The 10133-nt window shown below is 39.3% G+C and overlaps 1 protein-coding gene across 1 annotated transcript; it reads right to left on the bottom strand.

Annotated features, from left to right (window-relative positions):
• Nucleotides 1-4994: 4994 nt before the first annotated feature.
• On the bottom strand, nt 4995-10082 carry mitd1 (MIT, microtubule interacting and transport, domain containing 1). The gene is made up of 7 exons (XM_075479358.1): nt 9796-10082; nt 9600-9701; nt 9068-9204; nt 6006-6092; nt 5790-5902; nt 5529-5589; nt 4995-5436 (listed from the first exon to the last, which is right to left on the bottom strand). Exons 1-7 carry the CDS (start codon nt 9938-9940, stop codon nt 5341-5343), a joined length of 741 nt encoding a protein of 246 aa, XP_075335473.1. The 5' UTR covers nt 9941-10082; the 3' UTR covers nt 4995-5340.
• Nucleotides 10083-10133: the final 51 nt, after the last annotated feature.

Raw genomic sequence — 10133 nt, 5'->3', positions numbered from 1 at the left:
TAAACCCATAAAATCCCATACAGACTGTATTCTAGGACTGAAATCAGACAGTACAGGACTGATCGCCCAGATCTATGACCTCATTCAGAAAATTGACCCACACTCGACGGAAAACCTAAGGAAGGCCTGGGATTCTGACCTTGGAGTAGTTTTCAGAGATGATCAGTGGAAGTCCGTCTTAAATCTGATACATACATCATCTACATCTGCTAAACACGGCCTAATCCAACTGAAAGTCGTACACAGAGTTCACTTTACCAGGGCTAGGTTGGCAAGGATTTATCCGAACCTTGACTCATTATGCCCTCGATGTAGGGGTCAACCTGCAGATTTAATGCACATGTTCTGGCTATGTCCGAACCTTTCTACCTTTTGGACAAGTATTTTTAAGGCCCTCAGTGAGATGTTTGGAACCCGATTAGATCCCGACCCGATTTGTGCCCTCTTTGGTGTAACATCTGAGGAATCTAGAGCTGCCCTACCGACTAAAGCTTGCGTTGTCATAGCTTTCACTACACTCCTTGCAAGACGCTTGATTCTTTTAAAATGGAAGCAACACACGCCTCCATCCTTTTCTCACTGGGTCAAAGACACCATGTACTTCTTAAAGTTAGAAAAAATCAAGTACACACTTAAAGGATCTTCCCAATCATTTCTCAAGGTATGGAGGCCCTTTCTTGATTATTATGACTGATTACAAGAACCCCTTGATAATGAGAAGACTTGAACAAAATACATGACCTTTTGCATTGGTGGAATTTCCCCCCTTCTATTATTTCAAGTTTGTATGTATTTATTTCCCTTTTTTTTTTTTTTTTTTTTTTTTTTCTCCTGGTTGTCTTCTTTTTTTTTTCTAGTTTTCATTTGGTTGCTTAAGTAAATTGAGTGTGTTTAGGAACCTGCAGCCCTATGGGTGGGAGGTGGGGGTAAGATGGACAGGGTGAACTCCAATGTAACTGATGAACATTGTACCCTGTGTTTTAGAAATGACTGTAAATGGATAGAACATGTACATGTGCTGTATTCTTGTGGGTAAAAAATTCCAGAAAATCAATAAAACATATTTACAAAAAAAAAAAAAAGAAATTAAAAAAAAAAAAAAAAGATCTGATGTCTCAGCAAGACCTGGAAAAACCAGTCCATGCATTCATCTTTAGTAGGCTTGATTACTGTAACAGCATCTTTACAGGTCTACCTAAAAAGTCAGTTTGACAACTTCTGCTCATTCAGAACTCTGCTGCTCGAGTCCTCACTAAGGCCAAAATAGTGACCCCTCGGGTCATCTGGATCTGGTCTTTTATCAGTTCCCAGAGTCAGAACCAGACATGGAAAAGCTGCATTCAGCTTCTATGCTCCACATGTCTGGAATAACTCCCAGAAAGCCTCAGATCAGCTGAAACACTCGGTGTATTTAAGTCCAGGTTGAAGACACACCTATTTTCAGCTGCATTTGAATAAAGCTCCAAATCTGAAGCTTGAGTTTCAAAACTTAATCACATTTTAACTACTGATTTTATCTATTGGTCTTATATCTTTCTTTTTTGTTTAAGATTTAAATCTTGCTTTTTATTTCTACTGTTTTAATGTCTCTGTAAAGCACTTTGAATCACCTTGTTGTTGAATTGTGAAATACAAATAAACTTGCTTTGCTTTATTCCCACCGGAAACTTTTGAAGAGAGGTGAAACATGCCATTAGTATAATAACTCCTGCAATCTTCAAAGAATTTGAAGTTATATCTATGAGAAACCTTCAATAGAAAAGGTTAAAGAAACTTCTAGATTCTGCAAATATAACTATGATTTGTAATGATTTTGACAAAATTGGTGGATTTTGTATTCGGGTTTTTTTCTGAAGAAATTTTTAATCCTGCGCTTAGAGTTATTTTTCAATCTGTTATGCTCATATTATTAGTTTGATTCGCTTTATTTATTTCCACATCCGTTTAATTTTTCCATCTGTTTTGCACAAATATCTGTTTATTAGAATTCCTTGTATGTGCAAATGCATACTTTTTGATAAGAAACGTACTCATTTACAAGTGTTTTTCTCAGGTAATGCAGTGCTGTTTTACCTACAGTAAAATAAGCCAGTGGTATTGCCGTACAACTTCCTGCACAGTCAGACATGGAAGCGGTATCTAGGCCACTGGGCTGCAGTCAGTGAGAGGGAGGGCAGCGGCAGCTGAAAAGCAAACCGCTGCATCTACATTCGTGTGCCTGGCTGCGTGGACCGAGCAGCTTCGCTGATGAGGCCCCTCATCGCACAAATCCTCGTCTCATCCACCAGAAAATAAATCCAGTCACTGACATCCGCATTACATGCAACAAAAAACATCTCCATGTTAACATACCACATTGACATCAGACTCTAAGGCTACGCTCCATTCATTAATCTGTTTCTAATCTACATATGAAGGACATCCGCCTCTTGCACCACTGCCTTTGTCCCACCAGCAGCAGAAAAACAAAGGTACTGACGTTCGTCGCTGTATATGATTGTCTCTGGTTCATGAGATTTTCCAGACGGATTATAATTTCTTCATGTCAGTGCAGATGAGGACTGTGCCCATCGAGATTAAGGCCGATATATAATCTGATCTCGACGTTGTGTGAACCCAAGAGAGCTACCGCTCATTCAAACAGAGTTTCTCGCGAAAAATTTCAGCCTTATCATTTTTGTCAGGAAAACTTTTTCGTGTCTCAAAATTCCACTGCAATCACATTCGATTCATCTCAGAATGCACGAGACATCCAAAACCCTTAAACGAGAAGTGCCAGACACACCTAATGGCTGCACAATGGCCTTTTCCACATACACATTACATCAGGTATACCTGACTACTATTTTTTTTTTATTTATTCAGGTTTTTATGTCAATCATTAACTGAATGTCACAGTGGGTTATTCATGAATGCGGGGGAATGCCATGTTAATATGTAAACTCCGAATTTTAATAGCTGCCATGTTTCGTGGCAGTGGTGTGTTTCGGAGCCCGAAGCCGGCGACAGTGGAAAAAGCTGTTTGAAAACGCAATAGAAAAGAGGTGTTGCGCCTGATGAAGCTGCAGTTTTCACCACTGTTTGTGACGTTTGGATAAAATGTTGTGAAAGGACACTGGACGTGCACATGAAATGGTTTCACCATGCTTTTAGAATTGACTAAATCTACAGCAAATTGAAATGGATCTGCTGGGAGAATGTTCCCCTCAACTGAAACGGTTGAAAGTGTTGATGTGACGTCTATTACAGCTTGAACACCTCATTTTTTCTGCGGCTCCATCCGTTGATCAAGATCCTGCATATGTTGTCAATAGCTAGGATCAGGTGGTGTATATGTGTGCCTCAATGATGGGAACCATGGTTAAAGAGGTGGAGGTGGACCAACATGCAGATTGGCCAAATGAAGCATAAAAAAAAATCTTCATCGATCAAACAAAAAGCATGAAAAAGGCGATCTGAAACAAAAAAGTAAAGCCTAAAGAAGATGCATAACAGTGAAATCAAAGGGGAGGAGCCAAGGACAAACTGGCCAATGACTGAAGAGAGCAGAGAGCTCAACATACTGGGAGGGTTGATGAGCAGACAGAAAACAGGTGAGTAGACAGGAGTGACTGGAGACCAAAGGCACAAGACCAAGACAACTGAGGACATCTAGGGGTAATGACAAGAACAGAAGAAAACTAAACTAAAGACTGAAAATAACGAGACTAAACGGAACACACGTGGAATACAAACTCAAATTAGATTTGAACACGTATACGATCAGAATATAACACAGGATGACACAAAATTAAGCACTTGGGAGACGAAAGCTGAAAACTAAACAAGAGAAAAACCGAAAAGAAAACAAGAATACACCATCATAACACAGAGGACTGAAGGCTAGAGGCGAATAGAGAAAGAATAAAGTTCAAACTAAATACCAGAACCCACACAGAACTAAACCAAGGCTTTAAGAATAAGTAAATCAGAGCATAGAACAAAAATCAAAGTAATGATCATAAACAAACTCCGAGAGCTGAAGTGATCAAAACATGGAATGGAAAGAATAAACTAAAAACCTATAACCTTAAAAAGCCCCCCCAAAGTACATAAGTTGGGATTGGCTACGCTGTTTTTTAATTGCACTTGTGCCTCAGACGCAAAAGTTGAAAATTTAGTACAGTAAGACTTAAGAAGGCTGCTGACTGCATAACAATACAACCATGTCAAAATAGTTCAAAATTAAATTTTCAACACACACACACACACAAAAGAAAGAGAGAAAAACCTTAGTGTGAGTGCGTATGGTTGTTTGTGTCTGTGTGGCCTTGTGATGGACTGAACCGACTCTCTCCTGATGGCAACTGGGATAGTCCCCAACCACGATGCCACCCTGAATTGGATGAATCATTTATGGAAAATTGTTGTATGGATATATAGGTGGACAGTGAAAAGGCAAACAAATGAAAAACGACACACAAGACGTGAACTGTACCAACAGCATAATATTATCTGAAACAAAACAACATTTAGCATCAGCAAAATGTAACTTTTTATGCGGTTGATTCCGTTACTCGTATACCTTCTTCACCACGGTGGTTATCATGCCTCGTTCTGTTAAATCTGCTTTTTAAAAACTTTTTTTTTCTTAAATGTGCTCTCAAAGCACTCTTTTTATGCCCATGAAAAATACCATTAACATACACAAACTCCTCTCTGTTGTACAAGCTGCACTGAATAAAGAATGTGGAACTAATATTTTGCTGAAACAGCCTGTGTGCTGCTTTTGTATGTGGCCTTTATCTGCTAAGTGTGTTTTAACATTCAAAATGGTTTAATCAAATGGATTGTCGTCAGCTGGCCCTCCATGACTAAAAAAAATAAAAAATTAAAAAATAATAATAATAAAAAATAAAAATAAAAAAATCAGGGAATATATACATGTATAAAATAATGTATTGTCTTTAGAGTTTAACATTTACAATAAAAAAAAGCATGCAATCACTGTAATATAAAAGCATCTTTTTAATCATTTTTAGAAAATACATAAAACTTTTTCACCAGAGGGTGGTAAAACATATTTAAAAGTATCCTCCCTGCATAAGACCATAATTACAGAAGAGATTTATGTAGATTTACTAAGTACAAAATAAAGGGAAAGAGTAGAGGCACCATAAAGAACCCTTAAAAGTAAAGACAGAAGATGTGATGGTAAAATGAGCCGATGTTCACATCATACCAGTGCAGCGACAGGTTAAATGTTTTCCTTTCAGTCCAGACCTCTAAGGCAGATGTGTCAATGATTTTAGAGCAAGGAGGTCATTCAATTCATTATGAATTCATTTGGCATCACGAATCTCATAGAGTTTTTGTGTGTTTGGTGTGGAAAATCTCTACGGAGGTTTCCTGGCACTGCCGGAGATCATAATCACAATATCCGATGGAGAACCGGCCCTGTGGGGACACGAAGACAACCACAACTTAATGCGTCGACAATGGCAGCGATCGACTGGTGAATATTTCTAAGTACGAAGGTGCGGTCTCACTTTAGGCCTCTTGAAATAATCCAACCCTCTTCCAATTTTTATGATCCAGCCATTGTCAAACCTAGAAAAATAATTGAGAGATTGTTCAGTGTCACAAAGTAAAATCCCAACTGATGCTCGCAAGTGTGCTACTCTGATAAAAACAAATAAAGGCCGTGTGTTAGAAAAAGGGAAATGTCTTTCTCAAGGTAAAACTCCCATTGTAAAAAAAAATACAGCAATAAAAACTCAAATGTGAGTGTTGCCAATGAAGACTAGCACCTGATCTCCCTGTCGTGGATAGTAGAGGAGTATTGAAGATCCAGAGTCACTCCCTGAGCGCTAAGACTTTGTTTCAGCTCAGCCAGAGCACTGCTTTGCTGGCCACTGTCAGCCTGCCGGACAGAATGCGTATCAGTCAAACGACAGCGCAAACAAAGAGGAGACAGCTGCTTTGCACCCGTTTCACGGTGAGGCCCGACGATTTAAACAACCTACTTCGTCCTGTGAAGTGAGGAGGTGGATCTTCTTTGCCTTGCAGGAGGCTTTTAGCAGCATCTCACAGAACCGCAGGAAGTTGTACAACTGTGGAGGAGAGGAGAGGTGGAGAGGTGAGGGGCTTTTTTCTCATGTATTATAAACCTTGGCACAGATTTATAAGACGCAAGATGATTTATACACTGTAGAAAAAATGTTCTTTATTCTTCAACGATAACATTTCATGAGTACAACCTATATTTATTTTACACAAACTCTTCTGCAAGAGTTAAATCCATTAAGAAACATTTCATTAGGGAAAATTAATTGATGACTAGCAGTTAGCAGCTTATTTGGCATTTCTTTATATATATTTTTTCCATATTGCGAAAATAATTGTTTTAATATAATCCTGTTATTCATTATTCTAAGGCAGGATGCTGTAAAATATGGCGCATTCTGCTTAAGAATGATGCAGAAAACTTGCATTCATGCAGAACCTCTCCAACTTTAGAACTGGTTTAAGATGTTGATCAATCTTACTGTACGGACTAGCTCTGGTGAACTCGAGCCATTACTTGCTGCCGTAGGCCTCGACTGCTGGGGGGGGGGGCCTCCAGTGAAACATTGACCACCTCTCTTTCCCCTGCTCTCTTTACTCTCCGTGTATGCGTAGGCCTTCATAGGTGTTGTTAATTTTGTGTTCTTTTTCTTTTTTCCCACACAGTAGGTATCTTTTGCCTAGTGTTGCTGCGTTTTCCTGTCACCTAATTTGGTGAATTCCCTTCTTTTGAAGATCTTAGTTTTATTTTAAAGGGTGTTCCTAAAATCCTGTTCTTAATCATTTACAGATCTCCAGGATACTGTGCAAGTTTTATTGATGAATTTTCTGGATTATTGTCTGTTATTTCAACTGATTTTAACCATTTTATCTTGATCAGGGATTTTAACATTCACATGGATAACATGATGGATGGTACTGCCAAAGAATTTTCTTATGTGCTGGACATGTTTGGTTTGTGGCAACATGTAACAGAACCTACCCACCTTCGAGGTCACATTCTGGACCTGGTCATTTCTAAAGGTGTTGATATTTCTTCTGTTGTGGTTATTGATTTGGCCTTGTCTGACCATTTTTGTATTTTATTTGATTTATTGATCACTCAGAATGTTCAAACAACCAGCAAGTGCTCAGTTTAGGGAGGCCATAGCTATATTACCAACAATGAGCGCAGAGTCTGTTGAAGGACTGCTGGATCATTTCAACTTAAAAATTTTGAATGTAATGGAAGCTGTTGCACCGATAAGAATCAAGAGCACGGGGCGGTCGGTGGCTTAGTGGGTTAAGCAGCCGCCCCATGTACAGAGGCTACAGTCCTCGCTGCAGCGGGCCACGGTTCGAGTCCCGCACTGGATGGTCCTTTGCTGCATGTCTTCCCCCTCTCTCTGCCCCCTGCTTCCTGTCTCTCTCCAACTGTCCTATCATTAAAGGCATAAAAAGCCCCAAAAAATATATTAAAAAAAAAAAAAAAACGAATCAAGAGCACCTTGATCAAACAGAAAACCCCATGGAGAAACACCACTACGGTCAAAAACCTGAAAAGAGAATGCAGGAAAGCTGAACGTAAATGGAGGAAAACAAAGCTTCAGATTCACTATGAGCTGTACAAAGAAAGCCTGCGTAGTTATAACAATGAGCTGTGCAAAGCCAGACACCTGCATTTATCTGAAATGATTAATAAGAATGTCAACAATTCTCAAACTCTGTTTGCTATGGTTGAAAAACTCACAAATCCTCCTAAACAGTCAAACCCACACCTCCTCTCCACAGAGAAATGCAACGAATTTGCCAACTTTTTTCGCCAAAAAATCAAAACGATTAGACAAAACATTCACGCAACACAGACAAACAAGAAAACTAATCTGTCTCTAAAACCTAGAAATAACTCTGACGTTATGTCACAATTTAATGTTGGTAATTTAAAAATCCTAGAGGAAACAGTTCGGCATCTGAAATCAACCACTTGCACTCTGGACATAATACCATCCGACTTTTTAAAAACTGTTTTTACCTCAGTGGAAAGTGATCTCCTACAAATAGTTAACAGCTCACTGGCATCAGGCATTTTTCCCAAGTCACTAAAGACAGCTGCCATTAAAGAAGAGAACTCTAGACGCCTCTATGATGAACAACTACAGACCTGTCTCTAACCTCTCTTTTATATCCAAGATTATTGAGAAAGTTGTATTTAACCAGCTCAACGACTTTCTGAATGAAAGTGGAAGTCTTGATAACTTTCAATCAGACTGTTGCTTGTTTTTAAATTAATTTAAATTATTTTATTTGTTTCTCTTTATATTCTTTTATGTATTTTTAATGCATCTTCCACTCCCTGCTGCAATGCTTTTATTTTATGTAAAGCACTTTGAATTGTTTGTACATGAAATGTGCTATACAAATAAATTTGACTTTGATTTGATTTGATAAAAAGAGCTTTTTCCTCTCCGGCGTTACCGCCTCCCGTTGCGTGCCCAGAACTGGGGATTGAATAGAAGCGAAGACACGACGGGTAGTTTCGTTAGCTACGCAGCTCTTTATAAACTGGGATAATACAGTATGAAGACAACTATAATCAATTGGACTGAATTGGAATAGAGTTGGCATTAACTGGACCGTATCTATCAGACTTGTATTGAGCTAAGTAAACTGAAGTGAGTTGGATGAAAAGCATTGAAAATAAAGGTGCGTATCATTTAGCAACATCCCAGCTGAAATAACGCTGTTATGAAACCTATATTACTTCAGAGGTACTTCAGAAGAGTGTAATACAGAATAACCAGCTTAAAGCTCTTAAATTTAAACCATTATATAGTAGTGCGTATTCCTCTGGATGATCAAGCAAAGCTGAGATTAAACTAGAAGAAGTTTACTGACATGTCAATTCAAACACTGACAAAAATTAATAACTAATCAACGGTAATAATCTTTTAACAAAACATAATGCAACAGTATAAAAAACAAAACAAAACAAAACAATTACAATGTGGAGGATGAAACACCCACAAGAAAACAACGCGCTTACTTGGTGGGTGTGCCGTATGTACGGATCCTCCACCCAGACCTCTGTGAGAGAACTGCTGATGTATGGCTTGAACAGAGCTTCGTAGCTGTAACCAGTGGCATCCTCTGATATCTTAATTTGCTCATGGTATTTCCCATCTGTCAGGGCAGGAGGAAATAAAATAGAGGCAGACACTCATTTTACAAGTTTGTTGTAATTTCCTAGGTATGTCTTACGTCACCAGAATGATCTCTTAAATATTTTTGTGTCATTTTAGTTTGTGTAACACCCGCCATGTGTGGCCATTACACAGACTGGGAAAATGTGCATGCGATGTAAAGTAAAAAAAGTAACTGGATTACTGGGAAAAGTGATCATCAGCACCTTCTGTTTTCAGAAATAGCTAATGATGGCAGATTTCACGTTGCGTAAATGTGCATTCACATAAATCCCCACTGACTGGTCTCAGCAGGTCGATTCAGCATCGACCGGGGCAGAGACCCACGTTGGCTGGCTGGCTTGCTTTACAACCTTTACTGGAGAACTACAGTACCTTCTTTCAGCTGGTTCACGTGGGCTTTGATTTGCTCTGCTCTGTCCATGTAGCCCTTGATCTTCTCCCTGTAGTGCCCTCTCTTTGTCTCGTCTTTAACAGCTGCTTGAATGACACAGAAAACGCAAAAAAAAAGGTGATGGTTCATGTCTTTCAGGCTTTTTAAGCTATGGGTTAAAAGAAGAAAATAGGAGACCTTTCAGCGCGTCAATAAGCAGCTGGATGCCTTCCTGGTAGCACACCAGAGACTCCTGGAAACGCCCGCTGTGGTCCAGCTCTACCGCACGCTTCAGAACGGAGACGGCGGATGCCTCCATCCCTGACACGTGGTTTTGTGTCATTGTTCCGTGTATCGTCTTTCCTTTAATAAATCCTATGAAACTAACGTGGTTTCATGCTTCACTAGAAACAGGAAAAGTGTTGGGGAAAGTAGCTCTTACCTCCCAAGCTGGCAGTTGCACGAGTGTGCCACAAAAATAACTCCCGGAGAAACGTTATGCCTGCATTTTGGGTCGTGGAAGCTGGATGGAAACA

Source organism: Odontesthes bonariensis, chromosome 12, assembly GCF_027942865.1.
Source record: "Odontesthes bonariensis isolate fOdoBon6 chromosome 12, fOdoBon6.hap1, whole genome shotgun sequence".
In the NCBI taxonomy this organism is placed as follows: Eukaryota; Metazoa; Chordata; class Actinopteri; order Atheriniformes; family Atherinopsidae; genus Odontesthes; species Odontesthes bonariensis.
The sequence above is the reverse complement of the archived record's forward strand: the minus strand, read 5'-3'. Positions and strand labels throughout refer to the sequence as shown.

Coding starts and splice junctions, on each gene's coding strand:
- mitd1 (XM_075479358.1), bottom strand. CDS start 9,940: ATGACACAAAACCACGTGTCAGGGATGGAGGCATCCGCCGTCTCCGTT. Junction 9,205..9,599: donor CGTGAACCAGCTGAAAGAAG/GTACTGTAGTTC, acceptor CTGCCCTGACAG/ATGGGAAATACCATGAGCAA. Junction 5,590..5,789: donor ATCCACGACAGGGAGATCAG/GTGCTAGTCTTC, acceptor TTATTTTTCTAG/GTTTGACAATGGCTGGATCA.